This window comes from Eschrichtius robustus, chromosome 12 (genome assembly GCF_028021215.1).
Source record: "Eschrichtius robustus isolate mEscRob2 chromosome 12, mEscRob2.pri, whole genome shotgun sequence".
Classification (NCBI taxonomy): domain Eukaryota; kingdom Metazoa; phylum Chordata; class Mammalia; order Artiodactyla; family Eschrichtiidae; genus Eschrichtius; species Eschrichtius robustus.
In genome coordinates, this window is record NC_090835.1 from 97,880,870 (window position 1) to 97,905,192 (window position 24,323).

Below are 24,323 nucleotides of genomic sequence, written 5' to 3' on the forward strand. Positions count from 1 at the left end.
AAAAGCATTCCAACTCTGTGGGATGTCTTGAAGCTTTTCAAGGTCTGAATGTCTCCCTACTTGTCTCTACTGAGTACTGTAATCTACAAGAGTAGATTGTAAACAGGCTACTTTGGAAAAGAGTGAGGGGGAAAAATGGTCAACTTGAAGAAACGGCCCCTCTTATAATGAAAACTAAAACAATATCTCCTTCTCAGGCAGAATCTAAATGAATCACTAAGTGAGCTCTGTCTCCCTTGCCCAGAGGGATTCTGTACGTGTTTATGCATTGAAAGGAGGAAAGAATAGAAGATTTGCTTTCAGTGCCCAAGTTTCACTTCCTTCCTTCACTCTAACTTCTCAGGAACCATGGAAACGAATACACCCCACCTAGATGATGTTTTCCTGCTAGTCTTTGTTGCCTAACTGTGCACTTGCCTGAGATCCCTTGGGGAGAATGAAATAAAGAAGTGGAATCGAAAAAAAGATGTGTCTGCAAGTGAAATGCCTTGTCTCTGAAGGAGAGAATGGGGCTCGAGTGTAATTCATCAAGCTCTGGGGCAACAAACACTGTCATAAGGCACCATTTTCCTTTTCTCTAAAACGTATTCATACTCATCCCATGATACCCACACACAATCCATTAGGATCCCTTCAAGGTATCTTTTGTTTTATCTTAACGCTTGGTTAGCAGGGTCTGTTAGTCAACTGCTGGAAGATTTTATTTTTAAAAATCACTAAGGAGCAATTAGGTAACATGTAATCAGTTGGACAAAAGTATAAAGGCACAGGACCAATGAAAGATGCAAACGTGCTTTCCCTTTCGTTTTCCGGCCCAGCCCAGTGGCCATCCCCGTTTTCCTGGCGCAAGTGGGATGGTCCGTCCCAGCACTCGACAGGCTGGGCCAGTAATAATTATAAGTGAAAATTCCAAAAGATAAGGATGGTAAACCAAAGCAGTTTGCATTTGTGAATTTCAAACGCGAAGTATCTGTTCCTTATGCCATGAATCTGCTTAACGGAATCAAACTTTTTGGAAGGCCCATCAAAATTCAGTTTAGATCAGGAAGTAGCCGTGCCTCACAGGAGGTCAGTTTGTCATATCCCCAGCATCATGTTGGAAGTTCAAGCCCTACTTCCACATCTCCTAGCAGGTACGAAAGGACGGGGGATAACATGACTCCGTCAACACCGATAATTCAAAGATCTTTTTCTTCTTCAGAAAATTTTCCGAGATGAGCAGTGATGAACAGTGCTTTGAGACAGATGTCATATGGAGGGAAATTTGGTTCTCCACATCTGGATCAATCAGGATTTTCCCCATCAGTTCAGTCACATAATCATGCTTTTAACCAGTCTGCAACCTCCCAGTGGCGCCAAGATACACCATTATCACAGCGAAAAGTCAGAATTCTCATCCCTACATAGTGGATAGACATTATAGCCGTGAACAGCATTACACTGATCACGGGTCCAACCATCATTACAGAGGAAGCAGAGATGATTTCTTCTATGAAGAGAGAAATCACGATGGCTGGAGCCATGACTATGATAACAGAAGAGACAGTGGTAGCGATGGAAAATGGCACTCATCTCGACACTAACAAGTGTTAAAGGGATGTTTTCATAGGGTCATTCTAGGCTCTTTTGTTAAGTTGTTTCTGGGAATGTTTTCTTTAAAAACCTCTATAGAGCAGCTTTACAAGTTGCCACATTTCTTTATAAAATTTTTAAAACGTAATTGCAGTCCAATACAGAAATGAGAAGAATTGTGGTTCTAGTTTTATTACATAAATAACCTTTCACCTCAGGGTTTTAAGAAGAGGAAAGGGTTTTATGATAAAGAAAGTGCCCCAATTCCTAACCATTTTAGACAATTGAGGAAGGGATGTATTTTATGGATTAGTTGTATTATGAAGCAAATATTTTAATTATCTGTTATCTTTTTGTATTGCAAGAAATTTCTTGTTAGGGAATCAGATTTTTGGTGTATATAATGGAAAACATTCAAGTTGATAGTCTGAAATGACTCAGTATTTTGTTAATAAATGAGAAAATGTAAATTCAGTAATTCAATTTACTAACATTTGAGAAAACCTTTTGGTCAAGTTTGGGGATTAATCATATTATTTAACTTCTTAGAGAACTTAAGTGTAAGTTCTGTGACATGATCTTGAGTTTTACTGTAAAGTGAGCATACAAGTATACATCTGCACATGCTATTTCATTATAAAATTTTAGAATTTGCTCATTAAATCATGTTCGATGTATGACTGAAGTCACTCAGGAAGTTAAATATCTCTAAATGTATTTTTTTACAGTAAAAATACAGTGTTAATGTAAATCTTTTTCTGGAAGAACAAAAATGTAAATGCAAATTATAGTAATCTACCAAATAATGTTGACTCCAGTCACTTTTACAACTAGAATTTGCTGAAACACCTAGCAATTATTTATACATAGTAAAAAATTGTTGGGTTGGCTAATCAAAAATGTAAATGCATAGTCAGATAAAATAGTAAAATGTTTTACTGAAAGTATTGTTTTTTGGGGAAAAAAAGGTTCACAAAACCCTTAAGTGCTGCCTCTATCACTCAAATTTCTAAAATTTTAACATTTTCAAAGTGCAAGGACACATTTTATTATGGAGATTGTACAGGTTTTTTTTTGTTTTTGTTTGAACATTTGAAAGAATTTAGTCTAAAACACTTTGATTTAAAAATTTTAAAATCTTGTTTAACAAAACTTTTATGTATCAATATGCCATTTCCCTTTCATTGTAGAACTTGTTTATAAAAATTCATTCCTTGAAAAATTTGGATCCTTTTTAATATTAACTACAACATTTGTACTATGTTGCTTTTTAATATATTGAAAACAAAACAAAACGAAACGAAACCAAACAAAAAAGATGCAAACGTTTGCTATATCACTGTAAACACAGAAAAACTAAACCAAAAGAGCACAGATGTTTCCTCAGTCAGCCAATTGCTGATCAAATGTGATATCAAATTATCTACAGCGAAAACAAGGAATATTCTGCTGGGACAGGGAAGTTGAGGCAGGACTGGGAGTAAGGATGTATAAAACCAGGTTTAATCATGTAATGTCTATGACTGTCCTCTTATAATTATTCGGAGCCCTCTTAGCTATTGGGACATCTGGGACACATGGGAACCTTTTCTGTGGTCTAAGATTACTAAGTTCCGTAAGTTATGTAGAGGTCAAGATGGAAGGGGTTGTTTCTTTCTTTCCATTCCATTATTTAAAGAGAGGAAAGGAGAACTAAGTAAAAAAAAAAAAAAAAATCAGATACATAGATGATACCTAGATAGGTAGATAGATAGAGAGATAGATATGGAGATAAGGGGAGAGAGATATCAGCTAGGACCATAAGAAAACCCAAGACTGAAAACTGAGAAGACAACATGTAAGAACCGGCTTGTTTCCATCCCTCCTTCTCTCTTCCATTGATGCTCTGCTTCTTTGGGCTTCCATCAGCCTCCTGGATGGCCTTCCTGCTTCCTGTCTCCTCCAGCTCTTTCATTTCATCCTTCACTTTTCTGGTTATTGTCCTAGAAATGGATCTAATTCTGTGGCTCCGCAACTCAGAATCTTTCCATACTGCCCCGCTGTGCAAATTCTCTACAGTACCTTGTCCGTCTTCCATCATCGCCTCCTTCCTGCTTGGTCTGGGCTGTGGGTGCCCTATGCCTACAGAAACTCTCATACAATCCTCCGTTCAAGTGTGCTCTCTACCTTTTTACCTTAGAGATTGTGCCTCTGCCATTCCCACCACCCCTGACCATTATTAGCACTCAAACTCCTGCTTATCTCTCAAGTCCAAGTTCAAATGGAATTAGTTCTGTAAGTCCTTCTAAGGTGCTCCTAGATGAATGGGAACACTACCAGTCCTTTTTCTGTGTTCCCACTATCTTTGAATAATTCCCTAATGTTAAGTAAAACACGTAGCTGTGCATATGGCTCTGAGCTCATTTCTCCTTCCACTAGATTATGAGCTCCTTGAAAGGAAGGACTGTACCTTGCTTTTTTTGAGTATTACACAGAGTGCCAGAGTGAATGCTCAGCAAATAACCTTATGCTTAATTTCATCCATTCAACCCACACACAGAGATATCACAGAAAGGCAGGTGGTAGAATTTTAATTTCTTATGCAATTTAAAGTTGAAAATTAGAGAAGAAACCCATCTGGTCTTGAGACGATAATAAATAGCAGTAATAGTCTCTGATCAAAGAACTGATTAATTGTATCTTCCCCACCAGTTAGATCAAATCTGGGTCTCAAACATCAGTTGAAAAACTATGAGAGACAATTGTTGTTGAATTAAGCAAATAGCTCCTATCCTAAGATTTTTAGGCCTTTGGCTATTTTACATAGGAAAGATGGAGTATTAAACGATTTACCAGGTAATGCAGCCAAATAAAGTCGCCAGTGAGGAAAGAGTCTGGGAACCAGACTGAATCATTCTGAGACCCCCAATCTTACTGTGCTGTGGGGTTGAACACGAGTCTCAAGGACTCTCTGCGTCCACAGGCTGCTGTGCGATCTCTCCTCCTGCAACCCCAGCAAATTATCAGGCTCTGTTGGGTTCTGTGAGTGCGGCTCAGTATTTTCTGTGATGAAATCTGCTAAGAATTACTATGAAAACAAAACCCACAGGCCTTCCTTTGGGAGAACGTGGAGCTAATATTCATGTCTGTGTTTGTGTCTTGGGACATCCCAAGGTGAAATTATTATAACCATAGATCTAATTCCATAGACAAAGCAGGGCTCTGAAAACAAAGCTCTCCCTGGCAACAGAGACAAAGAATAGATATGGTCGATGATCATCTACCTCCTCTGAAATACCTTGAGAGGCTTCAATGATGGCAGTGGAAAAGCAGCCACTGTCCTTGATAAATTCTGCCCTTCCCACCCTGACCCTTCTCTCTCTCATGTTTCTCTTACACACACACACACACACACACACACACACACACACACCTTTTCTTATACCAAAGACTAAGTATGAATGTTGAGTCTACCTGATTTCAAATTTCCATCATTTATTTTTAGCTTAAATCAATCCAAACTGATGAAGGGCACCCCCTTCCCTGGCCTCTCAGGTACTATAATTCTAACGACCATGAAGCATTTAGTTTCATCTTGTATTAATCCTCTGAAAGCAACATGACTCTCCCACCAAGTCAATTCTGTTCTTTTTAACAAAAGCACTTTGTCAAATATTCACTGTCCTTGCCACTTTCTCTGCTGCCTTTTTCTCCTTTTTTGTTCTCAGGTCAATCTTGTTCTAATGTTACTATTTGCCAGATACTGGGCTAGGCTCTTAGATATATTATCTCATTTAATCCTCACACAAGCCTAATTAGCAGATACTATTTTTATTCTTATTCTAAAGTACTGCCAGCTGAGGCTTAGAGAGGTGAATCCCCTGCCCAAGGTGGTAAAACTTCTAAGTGGTGAAGCTGGGCATCAAACCAGCTAAAAACTCTTGAGTTCTTCGTTACCATGTCAATGGTCTCACCAGCATTTTTGGTAAAGCATTTGGGGATGGAGTTGATTCCACTGAAAGGGAATCTATAGCTTTTACAGACATATTATGGACATTCATCTTCACAAAGAGTCATTTTCCAAAGTGGATTCACCTATAATGCTTTTATAACTATTACAACCACCAACCACTTGCACTAGATTGTTCTTACCATTGGGGTAGGGGGGGTAATGGAACTATTTGAGAATTTTGAGTGAAACCCCGTGAATCCCAGGTACAGAGCCCCTGACTTTACACATCCTTCTGAAGTAGAAACCCTCCTCCTTTCCATCCCTCTCACCTATGGTCATGCATGTGGTCAAGCTGATCATGTACTGCCTGGTGGCAAGACAACTCGAGGATGGATTCAGGAGCATCTTTGGGAAGAAGGGGATGCTATTTCACAGACGTCTACCTGCCATAAATGCCCCCCCCCCCCCACACACACACACTCAGAGGAAGGACTCAGCCAAGCTTTCAATTCTAGAATTTTATCTTGGGTCTGGTTCTCAAACTAGTTTACAGACATCCCAGCACTCATCTTAAAGTCTTACGAGTAGTTTTAAATATAAAAGAGAAAAACACTCCCTCTTCACATGCATACATTTAATAACATGAAAGCTATGACAAAGAGGCAAAAACACTAAACTTGGCATCCCTTTTACTCCCTAATATTAGCATGGGCAATATTCTCTTCGGAAAATAAGTAGGGAAAGAGCCAAGTTTGATAAGAGAAACGCAACAATTGCCAGAACGTCAATGCAACATTTGAGAACTCCCTTCTCCCCATGGCCTGGTGGCTCCTGAGTGTCCGTATCTTGGAGTACTTTTGGCCGGTGCTTCAAGAACAGACCACTGAACTGGCCTCACTTCCCCAAAGGAATTCATACAGAAGACTATGGGAAAGTGTCCTTTGTAGCCTTCTTTGTTTGGAACGATGGAAAACATAAAAAATGAAAAGCATTTTCTCATGCCCAGAACACCACTGCAATAATAAGGATAACGACCCAAAGGAGTTTGGAATTTGGATAGTGCTTTATACTCTTTCAAAGAATTTTCACATACGTTTTTTTCAATCAACTCATACATCAACCTTTTGGTTTACAACTGAGAAAGTAGAAACCATAAGGATCTTGTCCAAGATCAGACAGCTAAGTAGTGGGACAACTGGGGCCAGCATCCAGTTTGCACAATTGGTCCAGCATTTTCATCAGGTCCCTAAATAGCTCTCCCTCCTATTGTCACAGTTTCCGACTTCTTCTCACCCTCCATATGCAGGTTGCTTGTCAGTTAACAACGATATCTAACTGAAGATAACAGATTTCAAAAGGAGAAGAAGCACAAATCCTTCTTTGACAAGTATACACAGATATAAAAATAATTGTGACATTCTTCTCTATTGCTTCTTTATGGATGCCTTTCCCAGATAAAAAGGCCCTGTTGGGGACAGTTCATCGACCTGTTGTTTCTGTGTACACATCGTACTCCTTGGTAATAGCAGGGCCTTCATGCCGGGAAACTATTTGCTAAATATTTCCCTCTGTCTCTCAGCTTAGCCTGTCACTTTCTCCCAGACATAAAACATCTGGGCTTAGACAAGAAAACACAGCAAATTCAGAGATGTTTCCCAGATGTGGAAGAGGACAGCTGTCCTCAAGAGTCTACACAGGGCCAACTCCAGGCATTCATATTTCCCAAGGTCCTTTTCCAGCTGCATCTCACCATAGCTTTTCTAAGACTGAAAAAAACCTGTCCGAGAGGTTGACCAGATAGCTGAATAAAACGCTAAGAAGGTCATAAAGAAGCAGCACTGGAAAGCACCCTGTAGGCGGCCCCATGCTTTGTGGTCATGTCACAATTTTCAGGGCCCTGCTCACAAACAGTGGGGTGGGATCCACTTTTGGATGTTTCAGTCAAGTGAAGGGCTTCACAGGAAGGATGGTGTCTTCAGTGTGGGGCTCAGGCTTCTCCTGTCCAGTGAGACGTGGACGCACACCACGGAGACTTCAACCTTAGAAAAACAATCTGCAGAAACCCTGCTCACACCAGTTCTGTCTTGTGAAGAGTCACTGGCTCCAAATGCTTATTTGGGGAGGTAACTGGGAGAAAAGCATGTTCCGTGGCAGGTTTAAGAAAGTCGGGAAATATGCTCTGCTGTTGTGCAAACTTCTGAAAAATAAAATCAAAAAGATACGTTGAGAAGTGAATAATTGGAAAAATGCTTCAGCTGTCACCTGGATTTAAACTCCATTCATTAGGAGACTGGACAGCTCATGTGGGAGCCCTCGTGATGCGGGCTACGTCACTCACTCTACAGTGGGCTTGCGCTATTTCTCTGGTATCTCCAAACCTCAACCAGGAGTTACAGACTGGGGCCATTTCCAGACCCTAACATTAGGATTTCCTGCATGGAAAATCAGTGCCCAAAGAAACAGGCATTTGCCAACAAAAAACTAGAGTCACTCATTTTTAAAATTTACCGCCAGGTAATGCTAATTATCTTCTTATATGCAAATAACTCTAAAGACCAAGCTGTAAGTTCCCTGGGGGAAGGACATAGTTCTTATGCCTTTTTACATGCCCTCCAGTGCCTAGCATGATGCCTTATACACAGTAGGCGATCACTGGAGTCTTCTGATGGCCTGACGTCCAAAATAGCAACCAGAGAGATGAGTGTTTGGCCAGAGTCAAACAAGTGAACAGAAGGGGCCAGTGAGTAACAAGAACCAGCGTTGGAATAGCTCCTGGGTGACCGATGTCCTGGTCCCCAAATAGCCAGCACTTCCTGATCCTGCTGAGACATATGGGACAGATCACTTCCTAGTGGGTCAGGCCCAGAGCTGGCCCCGCTCCCCTACGACCACGGTCAACCCAGGTGACCAGCCACACACAAAGAGGCTTGGGGGGCAGGGAGGAGTCTAGGCTGGAGTCTGCAACCAATAGGTCAAGGGCATGTCAAGGACGCCCAAGTACTGGCCAGCTGTCCTCTACCCCAGGCCACACCCTGTGTACCTCTGGCTTCTCAGGATTAATTCTTAAAAAGTGATGTCTAAAATAGCAACCAGAAGTACCAAAAAAAAAAAAAAAAAAGTGGTGGAAGTACCAAAATTATAAGAGGGAATCTCTAAGAGAAAAGAGTTCAAGGGCCGACCAAGGAGATGGATCCATCACCGGGGTGGCCGGGCTTGCTCACCTGCCTACAGGAAGAACAGCACCTCGCCCGGATGATGGATGGGCAGGGTCCAACTTTCTTCCACCGTATCTACAAGGCCTACTGGTGCTTTAGGAGGATCATTTGGCATTTCACAAACTTCCATCACTGTCTTACTTCACTTTCTCTTCACAAGGCTCTGTGTGGAGCCACCAGATGGAAAACAAGCTGGGAGCTTCCCAGAGAGATTCTCACAGTCTGGGGGCCTCAGTAAGGCCAGGGTTCTGAGAACAGGTCTCTTGCCATTATGAAATGACTCACACTGTCTACAAAACGCATTAGATTGGTAACCCAGGTGATCCTTTAATAATGAGAGATGTTGAAGAAAGATACTTACGCAAGTGAAAATGATGAGTGTTACATAGAAAATGACCAGAGCCAACAGCAGGACAACCTCAGCTCTGTATTTCTTAAAAGTCTCTTCTTTGCGTCCCTTAGAGCATCCTTTAAAAAGAAATAAGTAAAATATGAAGCCGTTGAACAGGACTCTTCTACCAGGATGAAAAAGCTAAGAATGTTTTGTTCTGGCTTTCTAAAGTCCTACTGGTCTCCCCTTCTCACCCTCACGTCTGTACCGTGGGAAGGACATCGGTAATGACGGCGGTGGCCGCAGCCGGCACTCACACTCACCCTGTGCCTGGCTCCGTGCAAAGGGGCTGACATCCAGCATCTCACTGAACCTTCAGGGGCAGGTCTGAGTACCCCAGTTTACAGAAGAAGGAGCCAAGGCTCAGAGAGGCTGAGGGATTAAGGCAGGTGGCAGAGCTGCCCTGCTGTTACGGAACAAGTCGATGCATCTTTGTAGACCTGTTAAAGCCCCTCCACCAGGGCTGACAGCCAAGGGGGGCTACAGAACAGCTCCCTGGGGGCTGCTAAAGGCTGTGGCCTCAGCCCCGGGAGGGGGGCAAGTGCAGGAGGAGGGAGGCCTTCAGCCCAGGAGGGGACAAGGCGGGGACAGCTTCTCCCCACTCAAGCACGACATCCAATGTGCAGCAAGGTTGCTCAGGGAGCTGGCTTGAGGACTGGGGCAGGAGCAGATCGAGTGCGGGTGACAGGAGGGGCTTCCGCCCTCAGGGCCACGGATGGGCCTCCAGACAGCTGTCGACCCCTGAAACTGGATTCAAAATTTTGTGCAATGGTCTGGGGATGGATTCTCACAGAGGTCTGTGACCCCAGAAGAGAAGGGCTGAGAGCCACTGAGGGTTCTAACATTTATCGAGCATTCAGTCCCCCCACCCCAGGCGCCAGACCGAGCATTTCAGTGCAATATCTCATTCAACCTTCACCACAAGCCTGTTTTGTAGATAATATCAATATTATATTATCCCCATTTTAAAGATGAGAAAACCAAGGCTCAGGGGTTTCCCCAAGGTAAGATGCTAATGAGCAGCTGAGCTGATATTTGAACCAGATCCAAGTGGCTCTAGTCTGACCGCTCAACTTGTAGGCAGCGCTGCCTTCGCAGAGGGCAGGGAAGCAAGCCAGCTTTTCTCTACTCCTTTCCTCTCTGCTCCCCGCAGGACACGCCTGCCCTCTCTGCCCTTCCTGCCAGGCAGCTCGCGTTTCTCATTCATGTGAATACTACTCACTGAGGGAGCGTATCACGGCAGGTACGGTAAATGCCATGAAGACAAACGAAGCAGCGTAAAGGGCTAGAGATTGAGAAGGGTATAGGTTGTTTGTGTGTGTGTGTGTGTGTGTGTGTGTGTGTGTGTGTTTGTGTGTGTATGTATAAGACAGTGAACCAAATCCAAACGCTGACCCCTAACCAGTGATTGCGTTCTTGTGAGTGTGGGAATATTATCTTGAGTCAGATTCCTTTCCGCTTCTCCGTGGAAGGAGAAAGTAGCCATTGTACAAAGTCAGGGCCTCTGTAACAACATGTTTGTCATTTCAAGCCTCAGCCACTAACAAGAGTTGGGCCAAAGTCAAACGCAAGGCGTATTTTAAGTTACATAAAGAAAAGTTATGGAAAAAAGTCCAAGGAGATAATCCTTGTCTTTACACTTGATTCCTGGTCTTACTGCATAGAGCAAAAATGTGCCTTCTGTCACGGGAACGCTACTTTCTTGCTGTACCCTTTTTCTTTGGCTTGAGTTGAGGTATTGGGACATTCAATTGCTGTAAAGTGGGAGAGAAATGCTGTTCTCATGTGAAAAAGGTGGAAACATGAAGCAGCTCCCTTAGGCCAGGTTAGAAAGCCCCCAGTGAGCAGAATATTACACAGTTATCTGACATATTCGGGAGACTACCCAGTTTCTCTGTCTTCCAAAAATTAGACTTGGAAACTTCCTATTGGCTCCGAAGGACTCTTACATGCGTAAGAGTTGTTTGATTTAGTTGTTTGACTACATTTGGCATCCAGCCCAGTCAGACTGGGGTAGATCTGTCCTTATTAAAGAGAAAGTAGAGAAAGTTATGACATCCTTGCAGTAGAATTTAGCTTTCAGCCACAGATATTATCCAAAGCTTCTGAATTACAAGGTAAACTTGGATTGAGGGGATCAAGTTTAGGACCTACAGAAAGTGCCCCACATACTGTAAGAAGAAAACAGGTGCCGCAGATCACCTCACCTGTCACTTTCAAGATCATGGTGCCACTTAGGTTTCTCTGCCCTTCTGGATCCACCAGAGTGCACCTGTAGGTCCCCGAGTTGCAGCTGGTAGTGTTCTGGATCCTCAGGGAATACAGCCTTTCCCTGGGGGCCTCTGAAGAGGCCCTCTGCTGATAGTACTGCAGGTCTTCCTGGGGCACCTCCATCCTCTCTGCACTGTCATTTGTGAGCTGTGAAGAAGGAATCATACACAGACTCAGAGACATAGATAACAGACTTGTGGTTCCCAAGGGGGAGGTGGGTGGGTGAGGGATGGATTGGGAGTTCGTGATTAGCAGATGCAAACTAGTATATATAGGATGGATAAACAACAAGGTCCTACTATATAGAGCAGGGAACTATATTTAATACCCTGTGATAAACCATAATGGAAAAAATATGAAAAAGAATATGTATATATATATGTATAACTGAATCACTTTTGCTGTGCAGTAGAAATTAACACAACACTGTAAATCAACTATACTTCAATCAAATAAATTTAAAAAACAAGAATCAAACCACATCATGCTCTACTGCCAGAACCTACAAGCACTGGGCCTTCACATCAAGGTTCTACCTCTTGTTTTCATAAAATCCATCCTCAGCTAATTGTTTTAAAACAAGATACTGTGTGTGTGTGTGTGTGTGTGTGTGTGTGTGTGCGTGTGTGTGTGATGTCTGGGGGAGGAGGAGAGAATCTAGGAGAATTCTTTAAGGCTCCATCTTTTTTAGAATAAGATCAGGACTGCATTTGACGATTCTCTGTATCCCTACATGGAGGAGAGAGTGTTCCTATTGATGATAATCATGTGTCACTGATGACTATGTGATGAAGCGTATGAATCACACTGAATCACATTCTCTCGCTGGTTGTTCTCTATTCAATGTTCTCTTGTTTTCTTCAGATACCGACTCACCCACTGACTGATTCTTATTTTTGTACCCCAGCCTTTTATTTGGAAACGTTTCTAAATCTGTTAAGGTCATTGCCAGACAACTCAACAAAAAAACACAGAGATGCAGATGAGCAATGCCTCTCATGAAGTCACCCTGTTCTTCAGAGACTGCGTACCTGTGGGGTCATCTGTGACGCTGCAGGATGTACCACGCTCACGCCTCTGCTAAGGCAGGAAGACAGCTGACAACAGCGCCACGTGGAGATTTTATGTGTCAGGTCACTTGGTGGTAATATCAAGATATACATGGAAGGGCAATTACGGCTTAAATCACTGTACCCAGGATGGACCAGCCCAACTGGGGTAGATGTCAAATTTAGCCAAACTAACCTGGCTGGCTTTCTTTCCCTGAACAGTCTTTGCGATTAAACTGGTGGGGTCTTTCCGTCATCTCCTACTTCCACCATTAAGCACACATCACGTTCACCATCAATTCCCTTTTTCCCCAGATACATTTTTAATTTGTCTAGTTAACTTGCTCGTTGATCCTCCACTGAAATGTTTTAAAGCTTCTAAAACTCATTTACATAAACAGTAAAGCCAAGCACCGTTTTCAATGTGCAAGGGCAGCCCCGAGCCCTTTGCTGGGCGGCTGGGGAACAGCAGGGAGCCTGGGATTCAGTGGCATTCCTTCCCTGTCCCCAGCATAGTGGCTGAACCAAAGGGCTCCCTTAGGAAAAGACACCGCAGTCAGACACTGCTGCTGTCTTCGCCTGCACCTGCCGCTGTTTAATCTCCTGTACTGGGAGGACCCTACAACTCCTCTCCTACTTTTCAAAAGGCAATCAGCACAGGGAAATAAATAACCAAGGAATGGGGGGAACACCCAGTGAGGCAGAGGCAGCCCAGGACAGAAGACATACACACATGCACATACACACACACACCCTCCTTGGTTTCTGCTTCATTTATTAAGTCGGGGAATGCACCTTGAGGTCCACGGGAAGCTCAGATTCCAGCTTCCACGGCTCGGGGTCCTATTGGCGTTCCTGTGGAGTGGCCTGCAGAGACATCTGGTGGCTGATTTATCGCTCCTGCAAGAAACCCTGCTTCATTCACTCCTAGCACTGGGCTGAGACTAATAGCTTTTCTCAGGCGAGGTCTACGAACGTAAATCCCATTTCCTGACAGTCCTTGTGCTGAAAGGTTCCTTCCAAAATAATCAAGACTGGGGCATTTAGGTGTTCAAAAACAGAGCAAGAAAACAAGCAAACAAAAAAAGGAGGTGTGGTCAAGGAACCTTAGGCATCCAACTGATTTTAGAACACGTCTAAGTTAGACCAGTTTTCCCCTTTTCAAGTCTGATTGAACCAAAAATTGCAGGCTTATCATGTGCCTGCACCTCTCCCCTCCTCTGCTGCCTGGCAGAAGTGCTCCCTCCCACCAGAGCTTTTGATGGGTCAGGTGTCCAGGACCATCCCGGGCCAATCGCTTCCAAGACTCCCTCCTCCACCCCACCCCCCAAGGCCAGTTTGAACTAATTAACTCAGCTTAATCTCTGCAGTCCCCACGATGCTGTCTCAATCTGCTTTTCTTTTCTAAATTAACCTCCAAATGTGTTCAACTCAGATTTCTTTCCAATAGATTTCACTGGAATTCAGTTTTGTAGAAATCCCTGCATCCGAAAAGATGGAAACTTGGCTGCAACAATCATTTTGAGATTTTCTACCTCAGATTTTCTCCTTAGGGTGGTCTTCTCTCCTATCCAGTGACCTCTCCCTCAACTCAAAAAGACCTATCTGAAAGTCAAGATCAAAAAAAACAAAAAAAATACAAAAAAAAACTGAGAACCCCTCTGGAGCTGGTGGAAATATAAACTATTGTGCTTTATTTACATAAAGATGGCCCCTTTATCACGCTGGCTGCTGGGAACTGCTGAAGCTAGTACATGGTGGTGATCAGAACGGACTGGCAGTGGCCTTCTGCCTATTTGCAGAAGAGAATTCATTTTAAAAATCAGCAGTAACAACAAAAAGTAGTTTATGTGATGGTCAGATTTCCACGGGTCTCTTGACAAAACCTCCAGAGAGGTTATTTTACAATGGCAAAGCCAAGGCAGGGTGAAATCATAAGAATGAAAGTAAGAGGTAGGGGAAAGTCAAAACGAAGAACCCCAAAGCAGCTTGCAGAATTCTGCTTTACTGAACCACCACAGCCATCAGTGGGATCGTGGCAAGATACCTCAACTCTCACGGGGTCATCTTCCAATGGCCCCTCCCTGGGTCTTCCTGAAAGACCCAGAGAACTGACAGAAGTACTGGCTTAACCTGGGGCCTCTGGCCAAAGTGATGAACAGCTCTCTGTGCCTGATAGCTACCCGTAACAAAAGGAACCTTCTGTAACTTCACACAGTGCACGTGGAAATAGTTCAGAACCTTCCTTCTAGCTTCAAGCTGCAGGTATGTGCATAGCCTATTCCCCCTTCCTCCTGCCTACAGCTGCAAAAATAGTTGTAGTTTTCATGTTAACATGCTCAAGATGCGAGTGGAGCGCTAGCAGTACCAAGAGACTTTATGCAAAAGTTCAAATCATCATCTTCAGCACCGTGGCCAAGCAGCCATCACCCTGCAGTATCGGGTGAGTGAGCCGTGGCCCGAGCAGCACTGTTCAAGAACCGAAGGAATTTCAGGGGGAGGAACATGGAATAACAGCAAATGGGCCATCCTCAGCTTCGCTGGGTTTTATGAGTTCTTATAAACATCTGAGCTGGCTCAAAATCAACCACTGGCAAGAATGACTCTCAACATTCCAAATCTAAAAGTGTTTCATTGCCTCTCTGCAAAAGCATTTTAGGAAGTAGTCATTTAAAACAAAAGGAACCCTCAGATTCATTCACAGCCGAGTGTAACTGACAGGAACTATTTAACGCACACTTTGCGACGCTCATATTGCAGAGGGCTACGACACAGCAGGCTGTGGGCAAGTGAATTCCTCCAAACACTCATCCAAATCATGTTTTTAAAATCCACATTCCATGCATTAACTCTTATGCTGACAAATTTTATCTTTCTGATTGAATTAGAAAAGGCAAAATATAAGACATCTCATTTTCAGAAAGCCTAAGGACTTTTGTCTCAAGGCCTCCAATTTGACTAAATAATTTAAATACCATATTCCCTCTCTCAGATGGAGATCTGACCTTAAGGAAACCGCAAATCCTAAATTAAAATAAATTCTCTTTAATTTGCCGAATACTAAACCAAGCAAATACAAGTAGTAATTTTAAACGCATGTGAATTGTTTTTTTTTAATGGTGGATAAATTTGAACTAGAAAGAAATCAAATAAATATCTAAATATGGCTGAAATTGAACCAATATTTCAGTCAAATCCCTATTGTGAAAAGGGATTTTTTTAGAAGTTTACATAATTTTATCCAAATATATGCTAACTTCCTAGATTACCATCTTTGGATATAAGAGGACAACAGCTCCATTCCTATTGCAAAGAATTTTGATTCCACAGCCTTGAAATCCAAATTTATCATGCATGAGATCTGTTAAGAATGTGATAGGAAAGTAAAAGAAAAGGGAAGAGATTTTTCTGAGGAGAAAAATGTGTGCACATATATATGCATATAAATATTTAATCCAACAATTTAATTAAACATATTTAAAGGAATGGATGTTAGTATTTAAAGGTGGTATTAAATTAATCTGATATATTCCAATCACATCGAACAGCTTTTTTTTTATTGCATTTCCCATGCACTAACATTCATGTACCTTGGTTTCCAACTCAATTAAAGTGCCAATATAATCCCCATTCATCATAAAAACAGCTCTTTATAACATGCAAAATAGTTTGGCTCAGAGGTTGATGTCATAATGGGGGTAGAATGTATAAGCATTAACATCGTCTTTTTCTAAGTGTAGTTTTATTGGAAAAATGATTTTCCACTTTGAAATTTACTGGGTCTAACAGACAGAGTTGGATTTATGGCTGTTAACAGAGTTATGAGTATGGCAGAGGCAACGTAATTAAGAGCACAGGCTTTGGTGTTGGACAGACGTGGAAACAAACCCCAGCCCCGCCATGGCTAGCTCTGCTCTTGGCGAAGGGCCTGAAGCTCTTGGGCTTCGTTTGCTCCCCTGAGATGGGGGAGGGTAAGTACACCTCCCAGAGTTGGTGTGAATATACCTATGATGAGGTAGGTGGGTATTGTAGCATATTGTCAATCACACAGAAAGCGCTAAAAATGTTACCACTCTTTTTTTTTCACAGCTAAGTTCTAAACAGTTCCCTGCACATAGGAAATATTCAAAAACTATTTATTTAATGAATGAGGGAATTTTAGAAACAATGAGGAAGACACAAGGGCACTAGCTCTGGAGTCAGAAGACCTGAAGTCAAGCATCAGGTAGCTGGGTCACTTTACCTCTGACTTGGATTTCCTCGTCTGTAACTACCTTACTTCCCTCATGGGGTTATTTTAAGAATCAAATGAGAAAACACATAATAGTGCTTCATAATCGGTAATGTTGGTAACAGGAATTGTTGTTGTACCCAATAGCTTTCTACTCTGCCCACCCATTCAGTCATTTCTTCCAGCTGATACTTCAGTCTCCTCTGGCAAAGCTGTTCTAGAAGTCCCAATCTCTGCTCTAGGGAGACATTTTTTCTGCCCACAAGGTCTCCAAAATAGCCACAACATTCTGAATTTCTAAGGCACCATCATAATGTGGAAAATACCCTTTGGAACTGGGCTTTGAAGGCAACATTAGGCCACTCACTGTTCATGCCAATCGTCCTTCTTCCATTAGTTTCTTGTGGGTCCTGCTGGACCGGGAGGGGCATCCTTACGGGCTCTGAGTTCATGTCCTTCGGAGGGCACTACATCTGGTTCTAGAAAAGGCACGTTTGACTCTGGCCTGACCTCCGTGACCAGAGGGAATGGTTCTGATGGATCCATGACCCAATCAAAGCCACTTAAGTGTAATCTGACATTTGTTGAGATAGAAGAGACACAGTCTTTTGCTTTGCACTCGATCTCGGGACGACAGACAAGTCTGCAGTTACCGGCTACTATCTCACTGCCACGTGGAGGCTGTTAATAAAACCAACACGAAGGAAGGAAAAGTTGAGAGAAAGAAAGTCACCGAGCCCTGAGGATATTCACGAACCTCCAAATTTAGCCTTACCACAAACTGAGTGGCTTAAGACAACAGAAATTTATTCTCTTACAGTTCTGGAGGCCAAAGGTCCGATATCAAGGTGCTGGCAGGGCCGTGCTCTCTCTAGGGGAGAATCGGTTTCATGCCTCGCTCCTGACTTCTGGTGTTCCTGGAAACTGGCATTCCTTGGCCTGTAGACACATCACTACAGTCTCTGCCTTCACCTTCACGTGGTGTTCTCCCTGTGCATCTGTCTCTGTGTTTCTGTTTTCTTATAAGGACACCCGTCATTGGATTCAGGGCCACCCTAATCAAGTATGACCTCACTTTAACTTGGTTACATCTGCAAAGATCCTATTTCCAAATAAGGTCGCACTCACAAATACCAGGGATTAGGACCGAGACATAACTTTTTTGTGGGACACTATTTAACCCACAACATCAGCCATAACTGAAGTAGGAACTATATTTTGATTTTTAAAAATTATTTATTTCAACCACATAAGCCAATATATTCCCTTTTCTTTAAGCTAGTTTTGATTGGATTACAAGCCTTCACAACGGAAAGATTCCTAATTGATAGGAGCACCTTGCCCCACTCCAGAAATAAACGTGGCACATGCGGGGCTATCTCCACGTGGCTCCAACCTCAAGGCCAGTCCTGCTTTGTCACTCAGGCTCACATGCCTCCCATTGCTCGGTGAAAGAGACACCAGGGTCTGACTGGACTCGGGACCTTTGTTCTCCAGAACTGACCCAGTGAGTCTGGTCCTAGGTGAACACGAATTGTCTATGGCAATGAGCATCTATCTTTTCCCATAGGTTTTCCCCATCTGGACCAATAATCCTAGACAAATACCAGTTCTTCTGGAATCTATCTTCTCTCGGACAATTGCGACAAGAACGTGCAGTAGACTAGCTGGTGCCCCACAAAAATATCAAGTGATATTCACAAGCCTTGGGCTCTTACTCCTATACCAGAACTACATGACACACACAGAAATTTTACCCAAGTATACCCCAGTGCAAAAACAAAAATTAAAAATATGCTTCAGGTGTAAAGAGTCTTAGGGAAGTACTTTAGTTCAGCTCTGGTTTGAGCTAGCACTGTTGGTAGAAAATTTGAGGTTATCCCAAGAGTAGCCAGGAAGGACTTATGGAAACAGTTTCAGATGGAGGAACCCTCTTTTTAGGTAATGTATCTCTTTTTAGTCCTGCCCTACATAAAACCTTCCCTGATGTCACTAAGACCTTCTTCTAACTTCCTCTTCTTTGTGTAGTGACATAACCAAGTACAGAACTAACATAATCAGTCCTCATGTGACTCGGGTTCCCCCTTTTATTTATGGAAAACAAGTGTTTGCAGTTTTTTCTCTTTAACTCTCAGCTGCCTTTTTCCTCCCTACCCTCTTCCAAGCTGAAAGATTTTTAGCAGCTTTGCTGTGTCTCATCATTGTCCAAAAATCTCAGTGCTCCATCATTCTCCTCTGGTTGGGGCTTCTTCTAGAGCCTGGCCCACTCCTCCCTAGAACCATGTGGACAACAGAACTGGTGACCAAGAGAGAAGGGGAGGTAACCCCCAGGAATGTGCTGCAGCCTCACTGAGTTAACCCGATGGCAGTTCCACCACAGTGAAAGACTAAAGCTTCCCTCTGAGATTCATTTTCTGGGATGAATTATAGTCTGTCTTTCACCACAAGAAATACGCTTTCCTCTGACGTAGTTTTCACGATGTTATCCCCTTTGCTTAAAAACTTCCAAAGGCTCCTTGCTGCCGAAAGGACCAAGTTCAAGCCCTTATAATTCAGCGTTCCGGGGTGTTCACAGCCTGCTTGCTGGCATTACACCTCTCAGTCCTCTGTGGTATGATTCTCCCTTCCACATCATTAGTTTCCCCTCAGTCCCCAAAGATGCGTGTGGATTCCTGTGTCCATGCCTTTGACAGTCCTCTGGCAAAAGGTCCATATTGGTCTTAGGATGGCTATTGCCAGGCGCAGGGCTTGGCACACATTTGGGACATAGAAATATTTACGAACTGAGGAAAATGTAAATATGGGAGACATCTGAAAATTCACTTTTTGCCTTTCATAGCCTGACCTAAAGGTTATTCAATCAGGTCAAGTAGTACAGGTGCCAATGGGGATGGTATGATTTTTCTTTGATGCTCACACAGGCATTGTTTTCACATTTCAATGTTTCGGCGCTTCTGTATTTAATGTAGAAATGTTTCCTTTTTCTCCTAAAACATCTCAAATCTATCTTAAAACAGACGTCATTCTAGAATCAGGTCAGTGCAGTGAGCGGCACGCACTGTCTCCTTCGTGGGTCCATCAGGGTTGGTGTCTGTACAGATGCCATCTGCCCGGGCCATTCGTCAACCCTAGGCCCCCCCGAAGGCTCCTATAGCACTTCCTTGCTTTGGGGCTCATTATCACACAAGATGCTACAGACAGAAAACAGGACGCCACTGAATAGGAGACGAGCAACATACATCATAACAGCTCATAACAAATCAAGGACAAGCAATATCCGTGTGGCGACTGTCCTGGAACTTTCCAAGCAGCTTCGTGCGAGCCCATGAATCTGCTCTCCTTTAGTCCCCAGGAGAGCCCATGACCTGCCACAGCTGCCTCTCTCCTAAATATTGTAAAGTTCAAGTCTGATCTATTCTCTGAAATCATGGTCTCACTTCCCCTTTCTCCCTTCCTTTGGAAATCATCTAAAAAGGGCACTTGTCTTGTGACGCATCTCTGTCCTCACCCCCGTGGTGTCACTCAGAGATGACACTATATATCCTCTTTCATTATGCCTCAACCTAGGGTGCTGGGGCTCCCAGCACAATTCGAGACGGTGCTACGTCGCCCTCGTAAGTAACCGCTCATTACAAGCAGCGCCAGAACACCCCATTCATCCAGTGTCATCCTCTCCTTCCAGACCCAGTGCAGCCTCATTAAAGGGAGCGTGAGCCCGATCCGCAAGCAGCACAGACGCAGCTCTTTAACGGGTGTCCTTACTCCTGGCAGACATGGGGCTGGGCTATGACCCTCTCGTGCTAGAATCTAACCCAAGGCCACAGCCACGTTCTCCTACTTTGGTAGAAGAGTGATGGACCAACGTCTCTTTGCCTCAGAATAGCTCAAACTACCTCCCTCAACAACCACAGTCTATTCACAATCCTAAGAGCTAAACTGAATGGATATACCGCATTAACTTTTCTATTTCTTCCCAATCATTCACTCTGCCTTAAAAGGTACAATATGGGAAGGGATGAGAGGAGGCCCCGTTCTTGGATCCCAGTTGGGAAGACATCAGTCCGCAGGAAAGAAGAGTTGGGCTAACAGGAATTGGGCTATCTCTGCCCACTCTTGGCTCCACCTTTGACCCCCTGGGGCATGTCTATATTACACCCCCGGCCCAGTCCCCTGTCATTGTACCTTTGAAACAGAGAGAATAAAATGGACACTGTTCCCTCCCAACTCACCCTAATGTTGCAAACACTAAATGGACTCCGTCTGCTCTGAGTCTTTTGGTAAAGGGCACATGATAAGAAACACATGGTTTACATGGGTCCTTTTGTTAATCGTAAGTAATCAGTGCCAACTGGACAGCGGCAGGATGCCCTGTGGTGCCGGAGAACTGAGTGGTGAATGGATTTTTAAATTGTGAGTCGTTATAACCGTAATTGTGATATGCAGAAGGCCTGCCAGAATGCGATTCAATCTGGCGGACGGTGAAACCCCACACTCCAAGGGACTCTCTGCTTACTTGATCAGCATGCAGCCTACAAGTGTGCAAAGTGGTTTTACAAACCACCCTACTGATGATCCAGCTGGGCTGGCTGTGGTCACCAGGCTTAAATTCCTCACTTCAGAGCTACCTCTCCGCATCACTGAAACACTTGGCAAGAAAGTTGTGGGAGGAAATGACAAGATAATCTTCTGTAAAACGCAGAATTTCAGAATTTCACCACTGGCCTTATTTCCAGAACACTCTAACCATTTTTGTTGTACAAGCACAATCGATGCAAAAGTATAATCACTGGGCTGGAAAATAACAAACATCTACGGAATACGCTGAGATCTGTTCAAAAGTACTTGAAAAATAAAGCATATCACTTTCAAGGTATCTGATTAGTTTACTGGCATAGCATAGCTCTCCTACCCACCATTACTCAATCACAGTTTCCTCCTTAAAAAAAATAACTAGGGTATGAGTTTTCAATGACCCTATTCCACCGGACCAACAGAAAAAAGAGAATGCCACGAGACTATTGTCTTTTTTTCTTAGCAGAGGTTTGAGAGACCTTCAGGGTCTTTAAAGCTTGCAAGAACTGTGTTCAACAAACAAGCACATACATTATAGAGTTACATCATCAGCTGACATCCAAGGAAAAGTCAAAGGTTAATCACTCTGGTTTACTGCATCATTCCAAATGACCTCGTGCAAGATTTAACTTGACAACTGTTTGAACTTTACAGTCTGAAATTTCACCTACTTTTTTCGTGAGTACTTTGTAATTACTCCCCTGGGGATATTAATATTGTTTTCCCTTTTTAATTGCTCTCTGAAAGGGATAGTGGTTTCATGTTTTTCCCCTCCTTTTAGATAACCAAGTCCCTGCCTGGCTAGCCCAAAGACACTTTCATTTTCTTTAAGTAATTAAGGGAGAAAACAGAAATAACAAGATAGACCTCTAAGAACCTAGGCTGTGGAGCCAGACTGCTTGGTTCAAATCCCACCTCCAGCGATTAGCCCGCTGTGTAACAGTGAGCAGATTATTTCACTCCCTGAGGCTCAGTTTCCTCATCTGTAAAGCAGGAACAGTAACAGTATTGATCTCTTAAGTCCATTGGAAGGATCGGAACAGCTGATGTACATAGATATTTACCTCAGAGCTTGGCAGATGGTGAGTACTCAAATAATATTGGTTTTACAATATTTTTATTTACATACTATTGTTTTTACAAGGGAACAATTTTGGAATTGCTGTATTCTCTGCTCCCACAGTGAATAAGGTGGAAATGAAGTAGGAATAATAACAAACCTACTTTCATACACAATACAGCGCCCCGAGGCCCCAGCACCGTTTCCACTGTGCATAATCATAAAAGGTCAGCGTGAATTCACTGAGCACCTTCAAAATTAGCAGGGCAAACACTGGGTGCCATGCAGGATACACAAAAGCAGTGGCGCAGAACTGTCCCCAGGGAACTGACAATCTGGTTAGGAGACACACACACACACACACACACACACACACACACACATACAAAGAGGTTAACGGTCCTATGCTGCCTTGTTAAATGGCTAGATACTTGTGCAGGTTCTTACAGCATCTTTTATGATGGGCAGAAGAAAACCCAGCATTTTGTGGAAAGCTACAAACGCACAGAGATTTCCTGCAAGGTAAGATGACAAATCAGCGAGCTCCGCAGAGTAAGGCTGGGATATCATAGTCATGTGCTTCAGCCAGAGGTGCCATTGTGGCAGTGACCTCATTAAAGGCGGGGAGCACGGGGAGAAAAAAACAAAAAAAACAAAAACCAGTGACAGCAGACAGTGGCTGCTTGGGTTTCCAATGCCACCAGAACCACAATCTTAGAATCTGAAAAGGTTCCAGTTCAGAGGAAACCTTAAAAAAGCCTCAGTTTGACTCAATTCTCTTACAGTAGGAACAGTGACACTGTTCTTACACGCGGGGACGCCTCCGTGCACCATCACAGACGCCCTCCTTGCTGGACCTCTCAGGACGGCCAGAGGGAGGAGCAGCCAGGGGTACCCCAGAAAGGGGATGACTGACAGATAACTACCACCTAAGAAACAAGCCTATCACTTCTCTCTGGCAGTCCTTCCTCTCAAGGTGCCTCCTCCCCGCCTCCCCAAATGTATGAGCACCACAGTCACAAAACACCAGAAATCAGAAATCCGGAGACCTTCCTCCCGTCCAAGGCCAAATCTGCACTAGCTGCTTTCTCCCTGGCCTGCTGTCCATAACCACAAGTGGCCTCTGGAATTAATCCAAATAAGAGGTTCTCTGCCTTCCACAACGTCTTATTTGGATCATTCATCTCAGGGCCACCTTTAGAGGCAAGAAGATTGAGGTCCCCGGCGGAACTAAATCTAAGTCGGCCTGTACCTGGATGCGGCTGAGCTTGGAGCCGGGATGGGAGAGGCGTGTGGGAAGACCGGGTACCGAGTCCAGCTATGGGAGATGCCCCCGAACCCGAGCCACAGAGGGTCCCCAGCGCAAGGAAGGTGGCTGCCCGGTCTGCAATTAACCCACCCAACCCTAACTCGCCGGCCTCGCCGCGCTTACCTTGGCCCAGAAGACCGCGTAGGGGACCTGCGGATCCCAGGGGGCAGTGCAGGGCAAGTCCACATCCTCCGAACAGGCCACCTTCACCTCCCGCGCCGCGGGCACCAGGCTGCAGGCTGCAAGAGGGAGAGAGAGCGGCGTGAGCAAGCGAGAAAAGGGGGTGTCCCGGGGAGGCGGGCGGGGGGCGCCGGGCGTCCGCGGGCCCTACCGCAGCTCAGGAGCAGGAGCCGGAGGCCGCGCGACATCGCTGGGGACTGCCGGCTGGGGGCCCTGGCGCTGCCTCTTGTACCGGCGCGCACCGGGACTTCCCCGGCGCCAGTCCCGGGGGATCCCCGCGGGCGGCGGAAGCTGCGGCGCGCCTCCCCCGCCTCCACCACCCGGGGCGCCCCCGGCCCCGCCCCCGCTGCCCCGGCCCCGCCCCCGCGCCCCAAGTCCGCGTCGCTGCAGCTGCAGCTGTTGCTGCTGCCGCCGCCCGGCCGCGGCGACAGCAATCCCCGAGGAAAGCACCGCGCCCGCGGCTTGGCGAACCGCGCGCGCACGCCGGACACCTTCCCGCTGACCCTCCGAACAGAGCCGGGAGCCAGGCCAGCCGAGGCTGT

General features: G+C 44.4%; 1 protein-coding gene and 1 pseudogene across 2 annotated transcripts; one reads left to right on the forward strand and one right to left on the reverse strand.

The window, feature by feature from the left end:
* The first annotated feature begins 932 nt into the window (after window positions 1-932).
* Window positions 933-1,589, forward strand: LOC137773817 (RNA-binding protein 7 pseudogene; annotated as a pseudogene).
* Window positions 1,590-6,547: 4,958 nt separating this feature from the next.
* On the reverse strand, window positions 6,548-23,969 carry CD83 (CD83 molecule). Of its 2 annotated transcripts, none has more exons than XM_068557836.1 (5): window positions 23,933-23,969; window positions 23,725-23,840; window positions 11,317-11,527; window positions 9,080-9,186; window positions 6,548-7,697 (listed from the first exon to the last, which is right to left on the reverse strand). In XM_068557836.1, the coding sequence occupies exons 1-5, from the start codon at window positions 23,967-23,969 to the stop codon at window positions 7,572-7,574; spliced, it is 597 nt and encodes a 198-aa protein (XP_068413937.1). In that variant the 3' UTR covers window positions 6,548-7,571. The 2 variants fall into 2 exon arrangements, with proteins under 2 accessions (XP_068413937.1, XP_068413936.1); XM_068557835.1 differs by having other exon boundaries at window positions 6,548-7,700.
* Between the last annotated feature and the right edge of the window lie 354 nt (window positions 23,970-24,323).

Coding starts and splice junctions, on each gene's coding strand:
- CD83 (XM_068557835.1), bottom strand. CDS start 23,969: ATGTCGCGCGGCCTCCGGCTCCTGCTCCTGAGCTGCG. Junction 9,187..11,316: donor CATGATCTTGAAAGTGACAG/GTGAGGTGATCT, acceptor TTCTTTTTAAAG/GATGCTCTAAGGGACGCAAA. Junction 7,701..9,079: donor CACTCATCATTTTCACTTGC/GTAAGTATCTTT, acceptor TTTATTTTTCAG/AAGTTTGCACAACAGCAGAG.